Genomic DNA, 21,406 nt, shown 5'->3' with positions numbered 1-21,406 from the left:
TCCACTGAGAGCACTGGTAGGAAATGTATTTTGATGAACAGCTGCATACAAATATGTTGGCAGAGGGGAAGTAATGTGCTGTGCTCATGTGGTCCTCCCAAATACAAAAATAAAAAAAGGAAAAGAGTATTAGCACTCAGCCAAAATACCTGACATTCTGCAAATGAAGATTGTTTTGAGTTGTTGCCTAGAATAAGTTTTAAGTAGGTTTCAACTCAAGACTAGAGACCTACGTTCAGGTCTGGATTCATTTGCCCACATGCAGAGGCTGTTGCTGTCTGAGCTGCCCCGGGGTTACAGATGTACCCATAAGGTGCTTGGAAATGTGACCCAGGGCTCCCTTCTGGAGCATTAGTTGGTCACCAGGAAATCCCCAGGCATCTCTGCTGGGACATCTTCTGTCTCTCCATTTACTGCAAAGGGAAGCCTAGGCAACTCGATCAGAGGTAGACATCTGCGTTGAGGTGTTTGGTGTTGGGTAAGGACAACCTTGTCCCTTTCTGCACCTAAAATAGAGTGACAATTCATGCACCCCGGAGGGAATGTGAAGGCAGTGTGTCTTGCTGATTTAGGGACTCCTTCCAGAAGTGCTGGTAACACAAATATGTTGGCCATGCAGAAACAGAGCGTTTCCCTGAAGACGGTCACCCTTCTTCTCTGGAACGGTCGAGAGAGCTCAGCCCCTCAGAGTGTGACTGGCTGTGTGAAAGGGTGAGCAGTGGCAAGGCCAGTCCTGGGCAGGGAGTGTTTGAGGGCACTGAACTCCGTGTGAGACACAAGCATACTCTTTTTAATGTTATAGGCGTGATTACAACAGAAGAATTCAGAAAATGTCAAAAAATAAAAAGAAGCCACGAAGAAATTAAGGAAACAATTTAAAGGGAAGGAAATGTTCTACTTCTGTGGTGGGTTGATGCTGGTTGGATGCCAGGTGCCCACCAAGCCACTCTATCGCTCCCCCTCCTCAGCTGGACAGGGGGAGAAAAATATGACAAAAGGCTCATGGGTTGAGATAAGGACAAGGCGATCACCATCAATTCCTGTCATGGGCAAAACAGACTCAACTAGAGGAAATTAATTTCATTTATTGCCAATCAAAAGTCAGAGTAAGATAATGAGACATAAGAACAATCTTAAAACACCTTTCCCCCACCCCTTCCTTCTTCCCGGGCTCAGCTTCCCTCCCAATTTTCTCTACCTCCTCCCCTGCGAGCGGTGCAGGGGGACAGGGAATGGGGGTTGTGGTCATTTCATCACACGTTGTCTCTGCTGCTCCTTCCTCCTCAGGGGGAGGACTCCTCACACTCTTCCCCTGCCCCAGCGTGGGGTCCCTCCCATGGGAGACAGTTCTCCACGAACTGGTCACACAGCTCAGCTAATGGTGGTGGTGTCCTCTCCTGGGCACTTGCCAGACCAGCCCAGACCTTTCCTGGCTCTTCCCATCTCCCCTGCCCTCTCCCCAGCCCAGCCCATTCCAGTAGAGCAGCCCAGCCTGGGCTGGCCCTATGGCAGTGCCCCCCACAGGGTGCTGCAGAGCTCTGGGCACTCACCCCACAGCTCCAGCCCCTCTGAAGGGAGCAGAGAAGGGTCAGCCTCCCCATCAGCCCCAGGGCTGGAGGCTCACCCTGGCATGAGGAAAGGGAGTTTAGGGAAACTGCAGGAAGCATGGTCTCTGGTCCAGGAGATGCCACAGACTGACCATGGCCCATCATTGCCAGTCCCCCTCCCCAGGCCAGCACAAGAGTCCTGGCCAGGGCACAGAGCAGCATGCCCCAAGCGGATGCCTGCAGAAAGAGGTTTCTCTTTCTCATGGATTCCTCCCTGCAGGCACAGAAATGCTCCCTTGCTCTTTTCCCTGGCTATGCCTTTCCCCTGGCCAACTTGTCTTGGTTCCCACCCCGTGCTCTCCACAGGCCCCTGAGCTGGCAGTGCTGCTCTGAAGAGACCAGGTCCTGCTGTTGTCCACAGCCATGGCTCCAGGGAAGCAGCAGCCCCAACATGAAGGTGGCAGAAAGGATCTGCCCACTGAGGCAGTGAGGGGCAGCCCCGAGGTCCACAAGTGCCTGCTCCTCCATGTGGCAGCTGGGCTCGTGGCCCCTTGACCCCTCCTGTATGCTGGGGCTGCACCCCCAGGTCCAGAGGAGTTGTATGAGATGGGAGCAGAGTCAAAGAATTTTCTGCTGGATTCTTTATTGGGTTTCGCTAGACAGGGAGCCTGGCTCCATATCTATGTGGGGTCTTTTACGTCAGAAAACTCTGTCAGGGGGGTAATAATAGTATTATTTAAGTGGAAGTAATATATGACATAAAATAAACAAAACTAAGAAATATATGATCAAAAGAGGATGTGAGCTTTTCCTGAGGATGATGGCCACCTTACTGATGCTGCAGTAGTCTGTGTTCAAAGAGTTTCCGCAGGGCCTCTTTGATGTCTGTGTTCCTCATGATGTAGATGAGGGGGTTCACTGCTGGAGGCACCACTGAGTAAAGAACTGCCACCACCAGATCCAGGGATGGGGAGGACATGGAAAGGGGGTTCAGGTAGGCAAGCATGGCAGTGCTGACTAACAGGGAGACCGTGGCCAGGTGAGGGAGGCACGTGGAAAAGGCTTTGTGGCATCCCTGCTCAGAGGGGATCCTGAGCACGGCCCTGAAGATCTGAACTTGGACAGCACAATGAAAACAAAACAAGCAAAAAAAGAAGAAGGTGCTAAATATGACAAGCCCAACTTCCCTGAGGTAGTCATCGGAGCAAGAAAGCTTGAGGATGTGGGGGATTTCACAGAACTGGTCCAAAGCATTGCCTTGGCAGAGTGGTAGTGAAAATGTATTGGCAGTGTGAAGGACAGCATAGACGAACCCAGTGCCCCAGGCAGCTGCTGCCATGTGGACACAAGCTCTGCTGCCCAGGAGGGTCCCGTAGTGCAGGGGTTTGCAGATGGCAATGTAGCGGTCATAGGCCATGATGGTGAGAAGAGAATACTCTGCACCAAACAGGAAGAATACAAAGAAGACCTGGGCAGCACATCCTGCGTAGGAGATGTCCCTGGTGTCCCAGAGGGAATTGGCCATGGCTTTGGGGACAGTGATGGAGATGCAGCCCAGGTCAAGGAGGGAGAGGTTGAGGAGGAAGAAGTACATGGGGGTGTGGAGGCGGTGGTCGCAGGCGATCACAGTGATGATGAGGCCGTTGCCCAGGAGGGCAGCCAGGTAGATGCCCAGGAAGAGCCAGAAGTGCAGGAGCTCCAGCTCCTGCCTGTCTCTGAATGCCAGGAGAAGGAACTCGTTCATGGAGCTGCCATTGGACATCTGCTGCTTCTGGGCATGGAAACTGCCAAAGGAGATAAACCAGAAAAATTCAGAGAAGCTTCTCTGAGCAAAATTTGATTCCTTCATTGTGAAATAGCTAAGGGAGCTTTTCTTTTCTGGGGGACTGTTATGCAGCTCTGAGGCTGCAGCTCTGAGGCTTCAGCTCTGGTTTGTACTGGCTGAGTGTGCTGTGCAGAGCCGTGCCCTCTCCCCAGGGGCTCCTTGAGGGTCAGCCCTGCTTTACAGCAATGACCCATGGAGGCAGCAACAGCCCAGGGTGTTTGGAGGGAGGGTTCCTGGGGAGGAGTTCCCTGTGCTGCACTAGAGCAGAGGGTGAAAGCTCCGAAGGACACTTTCTTCCACAGAGGCAGGTGGGAGATGAGGTGCAGCAAATGTGTCTCATTACACTGTGGTTTAGTATTCAGACACCCCATCCCACTTGGGAAATGTTCTTCGAAAGGGTCAAATTTCCACGTTGTGCTGTTGCTCTCAGTGTAAACCTGCGTCAGTGCTCCCATCCAGGAGGGCTGCTCTGTCCATCAGCCTGGTGCCCAGCTGCTCTGTGCTTGCCCCGCTCCCAGGTGGAGGAGGACTGCACCCAGAAGTTGCTCCAGAAAAGCCACTGGACTGTCCTGGGAGCAGAGGGGTCCTGTTCCAGGTGCAGATTTCAAAACACCTCTCCTTTCCAGCACAGCTCTGCAGAGTACGATGGAGAGCACAGGACAAAGATGCTGATTGGCATTGGCAGATCAGGTGCTCTCAGATATCACCAAGGTCCTACAAGAGAGCTGTGCCCTTCTGGAGTGATGCTCACAGCCCCACAGGACTCCCTGTCCAGCATGATCAGGTGTCTGAAGGTGATGTCTGCTAAGGGAAGCAGTGTCTCATTGCCCAACCACTCATTGCAGCCAAGAAAATGAAGAGAGGGCTTGGGCACCTTGGTCCCATGGAAGCACCTCCAGGGCAGCGCCCTCCAGGTCAGGGCCAGAGCAGGCACTCAGCACCCCCACCCCTTGCCCCACACCACCACTGTTACTGCCAGGGAGCCCAACAGCAGGAAGAAGAGCAGCACAAGCGGGTGGAGAAACAAAGAAAAACTCTGTGAATCTCCTCCTAAGGGAAGCAAGGAGAGGAGAGGCAGCTGGGCACTCAGGAAAGCCTTCTCCTCACCCAGCAGAGCACAGCACCTCCCGGTTAGCAAAAGCCCAGGGCAGTCGCTCTCAGCCCCTTTGCCCTGCAGAGGGAAGCGGCCCCGTGTCAGGGGAGATGCCCCTCTGCTGTGCCAGAGCTCTGGCTGCAGAGGAGGCACCTCCTGCCCTGGACCACACAGCCTTGAGGGCAGAGGCTGTGCTGGGTGGGAGATGAGAGCAGGGGTCTTGCTCAGAGGAAGGTGTCTGCATTGGAGGGGATGACAGGGAGCTTTCCAAAGTCTCCCTCCCATGACATTGCTGGTTGGAGTTTCCTACAACACTCTGCCCATGTTTTTGCAGCCTGGAGCTATCCCTGGTGGGAACTGTTTTCTCCCTCCCAGTTTTCCCTGTCAGGGATCACAGACCCCATCACCAACTCCTGTCTGCTCAGCTCTGACCTGAAGAAACCTCCCTGTTCCAGGCACTCTCTAGAGGTACTCCCCGTATGCAGGCAGTGAGGAGCAGGTCAGAGAAACCCTGATGAGGACAACAAAGGTGATGCTGGTGCTCTCTGGAGGTAGAGGAGGGGATGGAAGCAGTTGACTTGCCTCCCACCAGACCTACTGATCTCTCAGTGTAGCAGCTCAGGACTCTCAGTCTCCCTCTCCACAGGTAGCAGCACCTTTCCCCTTTTTCCTGAAACAGCAGGAAACAGAAAGCATAGCCTCAGGAAAGCTCTTTACCTTCAAGGGATCCCCTGCCTTGCTCTTCCTCTGGAAAAGTCCCCTCTGAAATGCCCTGGGCAGCTCTGGCTGCACAACCTGGCATCACCCCTTCACCCTTGTCTACCCTGAGCTCCTGGGCTGGGAGGCCTCCTGACAGACCCCATAGGCTGTAGGCTGTGATAGCTTTAGGAGACCCTTCCAGGAAAGCAGCTGCATTGCCCTGCAGCAAGAGACTTACCGTGACAAGGGCTGGAAAGATTTCTTCCCTTGCAGCTCTCCTCTCTCCTCCCACTCCAGGCTGCCTTTAATCTCTCTCTGCCCTACTCCTTTTCCCAGAGCCCTGCTGTGCTTGGCAGAAGAGTTGCTCCTTGGCCGAGCTGTCTCTCTGCACTGCTGCCTGCTTCCCATGAGCTCCCTCCATCCCAGGAGCCCGTCTCAGCCCCGGAGGAGAGGACCTGCCCAAGACGTCACTTGCTCTGCCCCCACCCCACTCTGTGCTCCCTCCAGGTGTCCCTGGAGCTCTCCAGGAACCTGCTTGGGAAGAAACTGAAGGAATCACCGATGATGCCTGTCTCACCTCTGCAGAGATGTTTCTTTGCAGCCGTGCCCTTTCTCCTCTCCAAGACACAGTTAGGTCTGAGAATCCCCCTTTCTTGGCCCATCATGAGACAGGACACCTGGGTACTGGCAGGGAGGCATCTCCTTTACCCATGCTGAGAGAAGGCAATCAGCTGAGGCAATGGAGGCATCTCATGCTGGATTTGTAGCCCTGGGGCTGGAAGGGACCTCAGCTCCCTCCCATGCCTGCCACAAACCCACAGGAGGTGAGATTCCTCTTGCTTCAGTCATGGTGTCTGCTAAAAATAGGCACCTGCACTGCTTTTCTGTGGTCCCATGGTCACTGATGGAGATGGAGACCAGGAGTTCACACACAAACACCTGGTGACATCTGAGGTGCCAGATGTTGTCCACGATAATGGATCAGTACTGAGAGATTGGGAAACATCTGGGGGCATCATCCTGCAGCCTGGTGAGGATGCCAGCTGAAATGACGGCAGATGCCCACATTTAGGACATCACCCCCTGTCCCTACTCACGCTGTTCAGGGCCGCCTAGAGAGGTGTCCAGCTGACCAAATGGAGGTCTGTGCTAGAGGGAGAGGGAAGTCTTTCCCTTTCTCCCCTCCTTTAGCTGTATTTACTAGCTGACCGTTGCCTGTAACAAGAATTGTCTCACACAGCCCCACGGAGCCTAACCTAATTCAGGGCAGCTGCTCATTGAATGGCCAAACACAGGCCTGTAGGGCTACGTGAGACGCCAAGGCTCTCCACCAAAACTGCCTGTGGCTGGCAGGGACAGCACAGGACCTGCAGGAAAGCCACGTCCCCTCGGAGCGGGTGCGTGACAGACACCCCAGGCGGCATCTCAGATTCCTTCGGTGCTTGTGTGCAAGTGACTGATTGCCACCCCTGCAGTGAGGCCAGCCCTGTCCCATCTCTATCCAGCAGATGCAAGGCACTGCACGAATAAGAAGCACATTGCACTGGGCTCTCCACTTGTGGGCCTATGTTCTCAGCTTCTTCTAGTTCTCCTCTGCCTCATCCTTTACTCACCCTCTTGACGATACAGTCTTCAAAGAGCCCAGTGAATTTCGAGTGTGCCTAGATCACAGGATGTCCACACCCAAGGACGCTTTCAGCAGCACCTTGTCCTTCCAGGAGATCAGTGCCTCTCTCCACCAAAGGCCCTCCAGGGCTGCAGAGACACCACAGAGAGCCATGCCCTCTCCTGCCAGGGCTGCCCAGCCCAGCCCTGTTTCACTCGGACCTTGGGGACAGCAGGCATTGCTCTCTTTTGGGGCACCTCATGTCTGTCTTACAATGCCGTCTGCCATCCGCTCCAGCATGTCTCTGCCATGCAGCAAAGCTTTTGCACACATGGGCTCTTGGGTGCTTGGTGTCCCTGTTCAGCATGACAAGGCTGAGCTTGGCCTGGAGCCACGGCTCAGGGGCTGCAGCCCAGATGTGCAACATTCTCCTCTGACTGGGAACAGCCAGGAGGAGCTGGAGCCCCGAGGTCTGTCACAAGCTGTGACTTCTGAGGCACAGTGGGACACCTCCCACAGCTGGCGTGCTGCAATGGATGGATAAAGGTTCTTCACGAGGCACAGGCTGGGAGCACTAGAAGAGGAATACTTTCTGTGTGAAGGAGTTGCTTGGATGTATGGAGCTCCTTGCTGGGAAAGTCAACAGGTTGGGTGAGCCCTTGTGAGTGAGGATCGGAGGAGAGGCCAGTTAGGGCGACATCGTGATGGGAGATAAGGAACTGGTGATCAAGGGGAGGAGGTGGACGGGCTCTTACTTAAGCAACTCGAGGAAGCCTCCACATCAGTGACATGGGGCTCTTTCTGGGGACTTTAATGACCCTGACATTCATTGGAGGGGGAACACAGCACTGTGAAAACAGACCAATAGGTTTCTGGAGGGTGTTGGAGCAATTTCTTTGCAAAGCCCCCAGCTGGACCAACAGAGATGATGCTCACCTGCATCAGGTCCTTGCAAACCATGAAGAGTGGTCAGGGACCTGAACACCAGTGTCATCCTTGACTGTAGAGGCCATGAAATAGGGGGGTCCCAGCTCTTGAGCAGCCTGAGGAGGGAGAGGAGCAGAGTGCAGGTGTCAGACCCCAGAGGGGAAGACTTTGGCCTGTTCAGGGGGCTTTTAGTGGGGATCCTGTGGGCAGCAGTGAAGGGCAGCACGACTCAGTACAGCTGGTCTTTATTGAGAGAATCACCCACAAAGGGCAGCAGTGAGTCCATAGCTGACAAGACCAGCTTGGGTGAAGAGGGAACTCATGAGGAAGCTCCATAGGTAATGGAATCAGAGAGGATGAGGGTGCAGAGACTCACTTCAGATGGAGCAATTTAGAAATAGGGGTGTTTTGTTTTTTTTTAAGAGCAATTTTGGAAACCAGGGTGGGTTGAGTTGCAGGAGCACAGATGCCTGGTGTCACCCTCCATCTACAGTTTTCATTGGAGGGTCCAGGTCTCTGACAGCCCCTTGTGGTCACTCCCAGTCCCAGGTGAGTGTATCAGGCACACCAGGACCTCCTGAAGTGGCACTGGAGGCTTCTGGTCAGGAACTGAGCTCGGCCTGCAAAGATGAGGACATTTTCTCAACATTTATGTAACACAGGCACATTTTCATCAGCTGAAATGTTTGAATACTTTTCAGAGAGAGACGCCATGGAACCTAACCTAATTCAGGGCAGCTGCTCATTGAATGGCCAAACACAGGCCAGTAGGGCTACGTGAGATGCCAAGGCTCTCCACCAAAACTGCCTGTGGCTGGCAGGGACAGCACAGGACCTGCAGGAAAGCCACGTCCCCTCGGAGCGGGTGCGTGACAGACACCCCAGGCGGCATCTCAGATTCCTTCGGTGCTTGTGTGCAAGTGACTGATTGCCACCCCTGCAGTGAGGCCAGCCCTGTCCCATCTCTATCCAGCAGATGCAAGGCACTGCACGAATAAGAAGCACATTGCACTGGGCTCTCCACTTGTGGGCCTATGTTCTCAGCTTCTTCTAGTTCTCCTCTGCCTCATCCTTTACTCACCCTCTTGACGATACAGTCTTCAAAGAGCCCAGTGAATTTCGAGTGTGCCTAGATCACAGGATGTCCACACCCAAGGACGCTTTCAGCAGCACCTTGTCCTTCCAGGAGATCAGTGCCTCTCTCCACCAAAGGCCCTCCAGGGCTGCAGAGACACCACAGAGAGCCATGCCCTCTCCTGCCAGGGCTGCCCAGCCCAGCCCTGTTTCTCTCTGACTTTGGGGACAGTAGGCATTGCTCTCTTTTGGGGCACCTCAAGTCTTTCTTACAATGCCATCTGCCATCCACTCCAGCATGTCTCTGCCATGCAGCAAAGCTTTTGCATACATGGGCTCTTGGGTGCTTGGTGTCCCTGTTCACCATGACAAGGCTGAGGTTGGCCTGAAATGTTTGAATACTTTTCATAGAGAGAGAATGTTTTCCTTTGCTGCCATCATGAAACTCTCCAGGATGTGTACTGCTCTCAGGAGAAGAAACCTTGATCTTCCCGGCACTTGCTTGACCACTGCTCTCTCCAATATGGAGTGTACTGAATCTCACTAACCTTCTAGGTATTCCCACATGTCCTGATTCAACTGACCATTTCTCAAGTCATCTTCTCCAGCAGACTGTCTGCACAGATGCCTTTTTGAGTGTCCATCTGGTTTTCCTCCTCCCATTACTCTCCATTCCCTCAGAGCCCTCCCAAGTACCCAGGTGCTGCTTGGAGCTTCAGGCAGTTGAAAGCTTGCTGCTCCTGTCTCCTGACTGTCTCTGTAGCCAACTCCTTCATTGCCTTTCTCTCTGTCCTTTCCTACTATTCTCACTGAAGATTTTCCCCTCAAAAGTACAAGTGGGATTTAGTGGAGGCAACTTGGACTTCATAGACAGCTGAGGAATGTTTTTTATTCTTCACTGAATGACTCTTCCTTTTTTTGTTTTTGTTCATGTTACACTAAGAGAAATGCTGTGTCTCTGGGAAAGCAGAAGGAAATGGAGGCTGAGACATTCATCTCCAGCCTGAGTGGGGAAAGCTTCCATTTGAACATGAGTGATGTGAGTTTCAGGTGACCGGTGAGAGAAATGGCAGGTTGGGGTGGGGTGGGTGGGATGAAGAGTGTCTCTAGAGTGTCTGACAGAAAGGGTCTTGCTTTTCCTGCGTGTTCATACTTCATCATGAGACCCTCTGGATCTATATGACTTGGAGATTGTCTATATTGTTTATTCTGTAAGCAGAAAAATAATGAAAATGCACAAATCTTTTCAAAATGTTATTTGTTTTTGACATCTTCTCATTTAGACTATACTCCTGAACTCTCCCTAACGAACCACACAAGAAGGGAGGCATTAAGGAAAACTGCAGAGCGCCAAGGCGTGTTAGGGTATCTGCATTTCCGTGAGCCCTCTGGTGCCAAGTTCCTGAACTGCAGCTACCGAAAGGAGATTGAACAAGCCGCTGAAGAAGCCTTTAAAATGTGATTAAAATCTCCAGGACTCTGAGGGTGTCAGTGGGCCCCCTGAGAGCCATCACAGCTGAAGCCATGAAGGGAAGCAGGGGTGGAGGTACCCCTCCCTGGGGGCTGCCTTAAACTGGCAAGAGGTCAGCACTGGTTCCAGGTGACCAAGGCAATGTGCAGGTGGCTCTGCTGCCACGTCAGCCCTTGATGGGTTTCATCCAGAAGGATGGGCAAGCTCTGATCCCTGGCACCTGGGAAGGGAGATCCTTTTCCTCATGCGTTGCTCAGGGCTCGTCATGGAGCAGTGTGATGTGGGGGTGTGTGATGACGAGTGCAGGACAACCCTAGGACTGCCTGGATTCTATGGGGGGATGAGGAGGCACCAAGGCCATGGGGCTGTAAGGAAATGGTGTCCCCTCGTGGCTCTTGGTGGCAGTGACAATATTGATAGCTGAGAGGAGAGAGACCTTGGTTGTGTTGGGCAAGTCCCAGCCCCACCAAGGCCCTCAGTCATCTCCACCATGGGCTCTCCCATGCTGTCCCATGCCTGCAGCAGTTCTCCTGCAGACTTTGGCCACCCCCCAGCTTCCCCACCTCACTGTGTACCTAGGCTTTACAAATGTCTTTTTGTGCTGCCTGCCTTTTGCTTCTAACACAAAGCTGTGGTTTTCTGGGGATTTGCCAAAGCTGTGAATCCCCAAGCGACACATCCAGCTGCTTTCAAAGTTAATGCTCCTCAGTCACCTAAGGTATCCCAGCACCGTACTTACTTACCATAGAATCATAGAAAGAATCATAGAATGGTTTGGGTTGGAAGGGATCGTTAAAGGTCATCTAATCCACTCCCCCCTTCAGTGAGCAGGGCCATCTTCAACTAGATCGGATTGCTCAGAGCCCCGTCCAACCTCACCTTGAATGATTCCAGGGATGGGGCATCTACCACCTCTCTGGGCAACCTGTGCCAGTGTTTCACTGCCCTCATCATAAAAAAGTTCTTCCTCATATCTAGCCTCAATCTACCCTCCTTTAGTTTGAAACCATTGCCCCTTGTCCTATCACTAAAGGCCCTAATAAAAAGTCTGTCCCCATCTTTCATGTAAATCCCCCTTTAATTACCGAATTAAATAATTACCTTTAATTACTGAGTGGTCTGGAGAAAAATGAGAAAAAGCATATTTTTTTCACTAATTTTCCAGGAGAAAAGAATTGCTTGGGGGGTATTATGAATGTGCATAAATATCTGATGGGAAGGAATGAAGACAAGGGAGCAAAACTCTTCTCAGTAGTTCCCACTGACAAGACAAGGGCTGATGGACACAGATAAAAACCCAAGACATTCCATCTGAACCCAAGAAAACAATTTTTCACTGTCAGGGTGGTCAAATACTGGAACAGGTTGCCCAGAGAGGCTGAGGAGCCTCCATCCATGGAGGTATTCCAAACCCACCTAGACAAGGTCCTGAGCAACCTGCTCTAGCTGACCGTGTCTCAGCTGGGGAGTTGCACGTGATGAACTCCAGAGATGCCTTCCAATCTCAACATCTCTGTCATTCTGTGAGTGTGAAGGAGAAAAGTAAGACGGAAAGAAATGAACAACACATAGCCTTGACGGCAAACACAGTGGGATCCTGTGGAGAGGGCCCACGCTGGAGCAGGGGAGAAGTGTGAGGAGGAAGGAGTGGCAGAGATGTTCTGTGCTGACCGTAACCCCCATTCACCATCCCCCCAGCTCCTCCTGGGGTTGGGGTGGGTAGAAGAATTGGGAGCAATGGAGTAATTTGAGCCTGGGAAGAAGGAGTGGGGTGGGGAAATGGTCTTGAATTTTTTTGCTATGCTTTCTCTCTATCCGAATGTCTTCTAATTGGCAATAAATTCAACTGATCTTCCCCAAGTCAAGTCTTCTTTGCCTATGACAGTAATGAGTAAGTGATCTCCCTGTCTTTATCTTGACGCATGAGCTAGTCCACCTTATCTTCTGCCTTTGTCCTTTTGAGCTGGGGGTGTGAGTGAGCAGCTGGGTGGGTGTCTGGCTGCTGGCCAAGGCTAACCCACTACAGGACCAGCACAGCAGGACTGCTGTGTCCAGCCTGGGGCTCAGCAGCACAAGGAAGATCCTGACAGACTGAAGCAAGTCCTGCAGAGGCCGGAAGGATGGTTGGGGCCTGGAGCATCTTATGGACAAGGAGAGGCTGAGAGAGCTGGGTTTATCAGAAATAGCTGCATTTTTGAGAAATCCCTCAGAGCCAAACACCGGAGCCAGTACCCAGGCCAGCTGGGGAGGTCTCAGTCAATGGAGATTTTCAAAATTGGTTGAGACAAGCACCTGATTGGGCTGGAGCTGTCTGAGAAGAGGCTTGGCTAAGACACCAGCTGTGGTAAAAGCTGTGGGGTTTAGTGTGTAATGGCTGTCTGTAGGAAACTGCATCCCTTTTTATTAATAATGGCAGTGGAGTTGGGTATCACTGAGCCCCAGATGAGGACAGGCATGACCATGCAGCAAAGGTCCTTCCTCAGGGCTGGGATGTATGGCCAGAGATGGAAATGGCTGGTGGGTGCAACTGGTCTAGGACAAATTTCCTGGGGCAGTTTCCCCGGGGTGTCCTGGAAACATAGCACAGACGAGGCCCCTCTCTTCTGCACCTTGGATGCCTTGCTTCCTTCACCACGACACCTGGCTCTGCACTGGGAGTGCTGGCTGCCCCTACCCCGCACACTCACACATCTTAGCTCTACACTGGTGGTTTTCTCTCTCAGGCTCTTTCCAGCCCAGCCCAGCCCCTCCCCACCTCTCCCCACCTCCCCTGCCCTCTCCCCAGCCCAGCCCAGCCCAGCAGAGCAGCCCAGCCTGGGCTGGCTCCATGGCACTGCCCAGCGCAGGCTGCTGCAGAGCTCTGGGCACTCACCCCACAGCCCCAGCCCCTCTGAAGGCCACAGCAGCTGCTGGGGGGCAGACAGCAGGGCTCAGGCTCCCCATCAGCCCCACAGCTCGTGCTGGCCACAAGGCCATGAGGAAGCAGAGGCTAGGCACTCTCTGGCTCTCCTGAATTCATCTTGTAGGTGACCCCCAAGCCCCAACCGAATTTTCCCCCTCCTCTGCTGCCACCAGCCCCACTCCCCAGGACAGCACCAGAGTCCTGGCCCTGGTGGTTCTCAGGCAGCTCCTGCAGCTCTCCACTCTCCCTTCCCTGTGCCTGCTGAGTCCCCGCTTACTTCCATGGCACTGCAGAGTCCATGTTCGTGGATATGTCAATTTAGTGCTTTACTTTTGGGGGACTTCACCTTTGAGGGTGTTCCATCTTCTGCGTTTCCATTCATTCCAATCCCACATCGGTTATGTGGTGAGTCCCCATCCTCTTCTGACCCCTGCAAATTCATTTCCAGAGAGTCTGGTATATGCCATGAGTCCTGTCATACATGAAGCAACCTGAGGAGATAATGGGGAGCTGATGGACCATCTCCCCTGCCATTGGACACCAAGAAGAGAGCCTTTAAAAGCAGAACTTTTGATCCAATGGAACTCAACATTATCATGAGCTTAACCCCAAAACCACTGAGAACACAAGGAGAACAGAAATGAAGTCCTTGGACATTTTGTTGGCACTGCACCCAAGAGATCTCCTTTAATTGAAGAGCTGCTATCTGACAGGCCACATGTGACACAGTGTTGTGCAAGGCTCAGGCACAACAGGATCAAACCTCCATAGAAGCAGTATAAACCCAGCAAATTATCTCTAAGTAGAATTATCACAGGAGAAAAAAGCAGAATTGTGGCCTAAGATACACTCTGGGAAACATGCAGAGGAGGGGAGGCAGGTTATTGTCAGGGAAACATTATTTATTGGGCCCGTTTCCATAGGACATTTTTTATTTCCTTGTTCTTCATGCTGTAGATGAGGGGGTTCACTGCTGGAGGCACCACCGAGTACAGCACTGCCACCACCAGATCCAGGGACGGGGAGGAGATGGAGGGGGGCTTCAGGTAGGCAAACATGACAGTGATCAAAAACAGGGAGACCACGGCCATGTGAGGGATGCACATGGAAAAGGCTTTGTGTCGTCCCTGCTGTGAGGGAATCCTCAGCACGGCCCTGAAGATCTGCACATAGGACAGCACAATGAAAACAAAACACCCAAAGTCCACAAAGAGACTAAACATAATAAGGCCAACCTCCCTGAGGTAGGAGTGTGAGCAGGAGAGCTTGAGGATGTGGGGGATTTCACAGAAGAACTGGTCCACAGCATTCCCATTGCAGAGCAGCAGTGAAAATGTATTGGTAATATGCAGGAGAGCATTGAGAAACCCATTGCCCCAGGCAGCTGCTGCCATGTGGACACAAGCTCTGCTGCCCAGGAGGGTCCCGTAGTGCAGGGGTTTGCAAATGGCAACATAGCGGTCATAGGCCATGATGGTGAGGAGACAATACTCTGCTGAAATCAAAAATGCAAACAGAAAAAGCTGGGCAGCACATCCTGCGTAGGAGATGTCCCTGGTGTGCCACAGGAAATTCGCCATAGACTTGGGGACAGTGGTGGAGATGGATCCCAGGTCGATGAGGGAGAGGTTGAGGAGGAAGAAGTACATGGGGGTGTGGAGGCAGTGGTCACAGGATACAGCAGTGATGATGAGGCCGTTGCCCAGGAGGGCAGCCAGGTAGATGGCCAGGAAGAGCCAGAAGTGCAAGAGCTGCAGCTCCCGTGTGTCTGTGAATGCCAGGAGGAGGAAGTGGGTGACAGAGCCGCTGTTGGACATTTTAACCCTCTGGGCATGGAGATCTGTTCAAGGAGGTAAAAGAAGTGAAAAGTTAGGGCAGACTGCTTTCAGAAAAATCTATTCAGTTTCTTATAGGATCCCCCCAAAGAGCCTTTCACTTTTCAGGAAAAGCTTTGGTGAGCTCTGGTCGATGCTGGCTGAGGGTGCCCCAGGGAGCAGAAGGCTCTGCTGGGGGCACTGCAGGACTCAGTCCTGCCCTACAGCAATAAGGAAATAGGAACATGGGGTGATCTCAGATGTGATATCAAAGAAATTTTCAGCATTGTGGCTCCCAATGTGTGGTTGAATGCAGCAATGCCTGGCATTTCTGCTGCACTGCAAGGGAAACCTTGTGGGTGCTGAGATTGGGCACAGGGACTGTCCCTTAGTGCAGAGTGAGGACAGCCGCTCTGTCCATCAGCCCTGCTCTCAGCTGCCCTGTGCTGGCAGCTCTTCCACCTGGAGGACTATTGCACCCGGGTGTTCCCCCCAAAAGAGGCCACTGCTGGGAGCAGAGGAATCCAGTTTCCAAGTGCAGATCTCCAAACCCCTCACCCCATCTCATCGTACCTGAGGAGGATCTCAGCTCTGCCCTCCCAACCAGGGACACAGAGGGCTCATTACAGCTGCCCACATGCAGCCACCCACCAGCATTTCAATGGCCTTAGCACCGAGGTGTCTTCTCCATGGGGCTCCTGCAAAACACAGAGATGCCCTGAGAGAGCTGTGCCCTATGGGAGGGCAGCCTGCAGCCCAGCAGGACCTCCCAAGGACAGAGTCAACTGTCCTGAATTTGTTATGTCCTGAAGGGAGGGTGAGATCACTGCCAGCCACACACAGTGCAGTACCCAGAGCCCCCCAGGTGAACAGGGTGTGAGCTGGATGCTTTTCCTCCATGGCCATATATGCATGACAGCACACGCAGCGTTGGTGTCTGAGCTGCACTTGAATCCTCACCCCCGACACCAGTGAGTGTACCAGTAAGAAGAAGGGCGTCAGGGAGGAGAACATGCCAAAGGAGCGCTGCCAAGGGAGGCAGGAGAGGGAGACACAGTCAGACCCTTGACTTTTTCTCCTCCTTGGTGGTCAGGCTGATGGGAAAGCAAGTCATGGCCAAGTCCTCATGCCATTAAGGGCAGAGGCTCTGCTGTGTGAGTGAGGAGACCAGGGGGTTGCTCCAGGGAAAACATTGGCATTGCAGGGGATGGCAGGGAGATGCCTGAATCCCTCCTCCCACAGCATTGCTGGGAGCAGGTCTCTCTTCCTTCCTGCCCATGGCTCTGCTGCCTGCAGCTCTTCTTGTGCACTACCTGTTCGTCTGTGCCCACATCTCCTGCCTCTCCATGCTCACAGAGCCCATCCCATCTGCTGTGTGCTCAGCTCTGTCCTGCAGGAATCTCCTGGCAGCAGGGCACTGTCCAGGGGCATCTCTGTGTGTGCAGGGGCTAAGGAGCAGCTCGGAGAACTCCTAATGAGAATTGGGGTCTCATTGCCTATTCTGGAGCAGAGAAGTAAATTCCCATCTCCCGGTGCACACCCAGCCAACCAAGAGAACACCACTCAAAGCAGAGATTTCTTCCCTTTCAGGCAATCCCCTACCTTGCCATCCATCTTTAAAACGACACTCTGCAAATGTCCTCTGGGTGATGTAGAAGTCTGAGCAGCCCTGACCCACGCTGCACCCTCTGGACAGCAGAATGATCCTGCCCTGCCTGGGGTCCCTCCTTCCACACAGCTTTTTCCCACAGAGCCGTGGAAAACTCCCTGGGCAGGCTGGGTGCTGACCCTGGCAGGCGACAGAGTCCCTGCCCCAGCACACAGCCCCCTGGTGTGCAGGGACCCTGCTCTGAAGGACAGCCCTGGGCACCCGCAAGTGTGCACTGATCTTCAAAACCCTAGAAGGGAGCTGTCATGCCCTATCCTTTCTACGGCACACAAGGAGCTCATCTTCTGCAGCATGTCCTCCTCCTCTACACTAGAAAACTGTGAGAAGCCTCATGAAAGATCCCATAGGCTGTGGGATGTAGCAGCTTTTGGAGATCCCTCCAGGAACACCAGATACATTGTGCTGCACCCAGAGACTTACCATGTAGAGGGCTGTGAAGATCTCTCCCATGCAGTGAGCTCTCACCATCCTCCCACTCCACACTGCCTTACAGTCTCTCTGTGTGTCCTCTTTGCCTCAGTCTTCCCCAGCAAGGTCTCCCAGGCCTCTGTGACTCAGGGCAGGACTCTGGACGTGAACAGCCAGGGACGGATGGGGACCAAGTCAGGGATCACTTGAGCAAATTCTTCCCAGTGTATGGGACAGGAGGGACAGCATCGCAGGGAGCTGAGTGAGCAGGCCAATGGCACAGCGAGGCCACTCTCCAGCATCTTTCAAAGGTCAGGGAGTCTGTGGGAACGCCCTGACAATGGGGAAAATGCAAACATTGCAAACACTTTTCTAAAATGCCCAAAGGATGCACAGAAGAGCAAATGCCTGTGCCCCAGATCATGTTCACTCAGATCCCGTTTCTGGATGTCTGAAAGACAAGGGGACTGGATTTACCCAGGGGAGCTTGTCTCTCGCCATCCTTTTTGCTTTCTGTGATGAAAGGACAGGATTGCTGGACCCAGGGAGAGCAGTGGTTGTCTTTTAACCTAGAAGTCAGTGAACTTTTCAACATCACGCACCCTCAATATTCTCATGCCCAAGTTAGGATATTCTGGTCTGCCTGGCTGGATAAGTAGATGGGTAAATAACCAGATGGATGGTCGGGCTCAGAGGGACGTGGTGAATGCGTGGCACTCTGCCTGGAGGCATCTAGCTAGCAGGGTCCTGCAGGGGGCTGTCCTGCCACTGGCTGTGTTTAATGTGTTTTTAATGACCCAGAGGAGATAAGAGAGTGCTTTTACATAACATTTGTAGAAGACACCACATTGAGGAGAGCAGACACTACAGTGGAGGGCAGGGTGGCCATCCCAAAGAACAAAGACAAGGTGGAGTGATGGGCCAATAGGAACCTCAGGATAGGCAGTAAGTTGTGCCCTTGAGGTCGACTAAGCCCATGCAATGACATAGAGCAGGGACTGCCCAGGTGGGCAGCAGCTCTGTGGAAAGGCTTTGGTGGTCCTTGGGTTCCATTAGGCAAAAGAGGAGCAATCAGGAAAGAAGGCCAACAGCATCCTGGGCTGTATGAGCTGGAGCACAGCCAGTCTGCTGAGCAGTTTTGACACCATATCTGGAATATTTTCCTAGGTTTTGACATCCCACAATGTCAGAGAGACCTGGGCAAAGTGGAGCCAGTTCAGTGAAGGGCCACCAAGGTGAGTAGGGTGGGAGAACTTGTACTGTGAGAAGAGGCTTAGAGAGCTGGGCTTGTTCAGACAGGAGTAGAGAAGATCTTGTGGGAAACATGCAGCAGCATTGCAGGGTCCCCAGGAAGATTGAGTCAGGCTCATGTCCATGACACAAGGACAAGAGGCAATGGGCTGAAACAGGAGAGGGTCAGGCTAGATAGAGGCAGAAATTATTCCAGCATGAGGATAGTCAAGCGGTGGAAGCTGTTTCCCAGGGAGCGTGCACTGGCTCTGTCCTGGAATGGGATCAAGATGTGTTTGGATAAAGGCCTGACTACTCTGTCTGAGCCTGCCTTGAGCAGGAGGTTGGTCCAGGCACCTCCCGAGGTCCCTTCCAGCCTGAATGATGCTGTCCTTCCTTCCCCTTCATGGTTTCCAATTAGAGACAGAGCGCTCAGGTTCTCCCTGACCCCAGGAGTCATTCACATCAGGTTCAGGGCTGCTTCACAGGTGTCCCCAAACAGTCATGACCACATCCTTTGCTTCCCTTCTCATTTGCCCAAAGCCTCTTCTCTTTTCCTATCCTTATACCCTCCAAGAATAACAGCCTAGAGTGTTAATGCTTTCAGATTCAGTTGCTCAGGAAATGTCAGCATCCACGTACAGAGTCTAGAAATGAGCCTGGCATTGAAGCCATCATTGTGGAAAGAGACCAGAGGCATTTGACCAGTCCCTGAGCCCTGGAATCTGTATGCCATGCCTCCTGTGATTCCCAGGAACGCCTGAACTTGAAGTGCAGAGAAGTGTGAGTCCTCTTTAGGTGTCCGGGAGACAGGGAGAAGAGAGCACACTTCAGGTACCCAAATGCCATGACAGTGCGCAGACCATCCTTCCCTTGGCCTCCGGGATCCCATTTCTTGAGATGCAAACCTGGTGAGATTTCTGCGGATGATGCATCAGGTGTTTCTGTGATTTCCCTAAAAGCAGCAGTACCTATTTTTTTAAAAAAAAAAAAAAAAAAAAAGACAACTTTTCCCTAACAGACGGTGAAAAAGCCCTGTCATGGTCCAGAAAGCTCACCACGAGCCCTGGAGGCAGCGAGGAAGATTATAAAAAGCACCAGGATGATCCAAAGTGCTGAAGGCCTCTTCTGAAGAGTGAGTGGCCCTGAGCAGCAGTGATTGGCCATGTGTAGGTCTGGGAGAGAGGTCGGGGGATGTCAGTGAGAAAGGAGAGGGGTGGCTGATGGCTTCTGTGAATTCTTAAAACCATGTCTGAAGCCAGCAATGGAAAGCAGTGGATGTCTGTGGGTGGAGGAGGAAGAAGAAGATTGTCCCGGGAAGATGGCAGGAAGGAAGGCCCCTCCTGTGCAAATCAGGGATGATACAGGCATTTCCATCGCATGTGCATGGCTCAGCCTGACAGATGGGGAACGCCCACTGCTTGGGGTGTCTGTGCTCAGTCATGCCCCATGACCTGACCTGGCTCTCCTCCCCTCCTCCACTCCTCACACTTGGGTGGGTGTCAGGAAACCTCCCTGAGCCTGGCGGATGCACAGCCCTCCTGGGGTGAGGTCCCACCACTGCAGGGGAAGAGGAAGGGTTGGTGAGACACATGGGCATGCAGGGGGAGAGCAGTGCAGGTGCAGCAGTGAGTGCATTGAAGGCAGGAAGAAGACTTGACATGTCGGGGGCTGTCATGCTGAAGTGAAATGGGTTGAGTCTTGATTTGGAGGCAGCAGAAGCAGGAGGATGTGCAGTTGAGTGCTGGGCTGTGGAGCTAAACAGAGGATTCTAGCATGTCTGGGCCTTGGAAGTCTTGGGTGAGAAAGCAGCACTAGCAAGGCTTTGGAAGAAACGGGATGGGTTGTGGGGAACTCAGAGGCATGGGCAAATGCCCAGAGACACAGAGCTTGGTGCTGGAAGCAAGGAAGCAGGCACAGGCACAGGACAGTGTAGCTGTGGTGGGGATGGCCAAGGGCCTTGGTGGGGCTTTGACGCCCCAACAGAACGGAGGCCCTTGTCCACTCAGCTATGGCTTCTGTCTCTTCCACTGAGACCCATGAGAGGACATGAGGTCCTTACAGCTCCAGTGCCTTGTTGCCTCCTCCTCGCCCACCCTCCATAGAGCCTGGCAGGTGTCCTACCACTGACCTGCACCTGCCATCACACACTCCCACATCACAATTTCCCCAGGAAGAGCCCAGAGCATCACAAGAGGGAAAGGATCCCCCACTGCAGGGGATGGGGGTCAGGACTTGGCCATCCTGCTTGGTGAAGCACATCAAGGGCTTTCACAATGAGAAAACACCTCACATCGAAATTTCTTCCTGTGCCAAGTGCCTGTGACTTCATGTCTCCACCAGCCCCCAGGGACAGAAACCTTGTCTGCTCATTCCCTACATGGGCTCTTTACTGACAGACTGCAGCAGGGCCTGCTAACACTCTCCCAAACCTTCAGCTGTGCTGCTTTTACCTCTCTGGAGGCTTGCTCAGTCTTTCAGGAGCTGCAGTTCAGGAACTCGGCACCAGAGGGCTCATTGCCACACAAAAACACCTCAAGGAGCCGAGCCTGGGCATAACTTTCCTTTAGTCATCAATTCTTATGTGGCTTATCAGAGAGATTTCAGGAGTGTGGTCACAGTGAAAAGACGTCAAAGCAAAGAGGCAAAGTGAATCAAATGCTTGATTTAGAATAGCCAGTTCTGCATGAATCCCAATGTAATTGGGTTATAGGAATGTCTTCAAGTAGAGTCTGCACCATTGAGACCCATGGGGATGGACTGGCACAGCCACCCCCAGCAGGGGGAATCCCCATCTGCTAGGCTGAGGCATGCATCTATAAGCTCATTTTGCTTTTGCTACCCATCACTGCAACTCTCAAGCCTATGGGAGCTTTGGCTTTGGCATCCTCCCTTCGTCCTTGGGGAAGGTTTCTCAATTCCTTCTTTGCAGCTTCCCCTGTTACCAGCTCCTGGGTGCTGACTTTTTGCCCTGGAGCTCTGTCAGCTCAGACAAGCAGCCTCACAAGATGAATGGTTTTTTTCATGGGAACCTGGAGAGATCTTTCTTGTCCTTGGAAGAGTCCGTTCTGTAAGACCTGTCAGATTTCCTTAGATCGTTCACCCTTCAGAGCTGCTCCCCATGGCACCACTTGTATCAGT

The 21,406-nt window shown here is 52.9% G+C and overlaps 2 protein-coding genes across 2 annotated transcripts; both read right to left on the bottom strand.

Moving 5' to 3' along the window:
• Positions 1 to 2,376: 2,376 nt before the first annotated feature.
• Positions 2,377 to 3,309, bottom strand: LOC309603826 (olfactory receptor 14A16-like; the record flags this gene model as incomplete). Its single annotated transcript, XM_082338728.1, has 1 exon — positions 2,377 to 3,309. One exon carries the CDS (start codon positions 3,307 to 3,309, stop codon positions 2,377 to 2,379), a length of 933 nt encoding a protein of 310 aa, XP_082194854.1.
• Positions 3,310 to 14,046: 10,737 nt separating this feature from the next.
• LOC309603825 (olfactory receptor 14A16-like) lies at positions 14,047 to 14,961 on the bottom strand (the record flags this gene model as incomplete). The annotated part of the gene is made up of 1 exon (XM_082338727.1): positions 14,047 to 14,961. One exon carries the CDS (start codon positions 14,959 to 14,961, stop codon positions 14,047 to 14,049), a length of 915 nt encoding a protein of 304 aa, XP_082194853.1.
• Between the last annotated feature and the right edge of the window lie 6,445 nt (positions 14,962 to 21,406).

This window comes from Platalea leucorodia (genome assembly GCF_965183815.1).
Source record: "Platalea leucorodia genome assembly, contig: HAP1_HAP1_SCAFFOLD_206, whole genome shotgun sequence".
In the NCBI taxonomy this organism is placed as follows: Eukaryota; Metazoa; Chordata; class Aves; order Pelecaniformes; family Threskiornithidae; genus Platalea; species Platalea leucorodia.
This window is presented reverse-complemented; position numbering and strand designations above follow the sequence as displayed.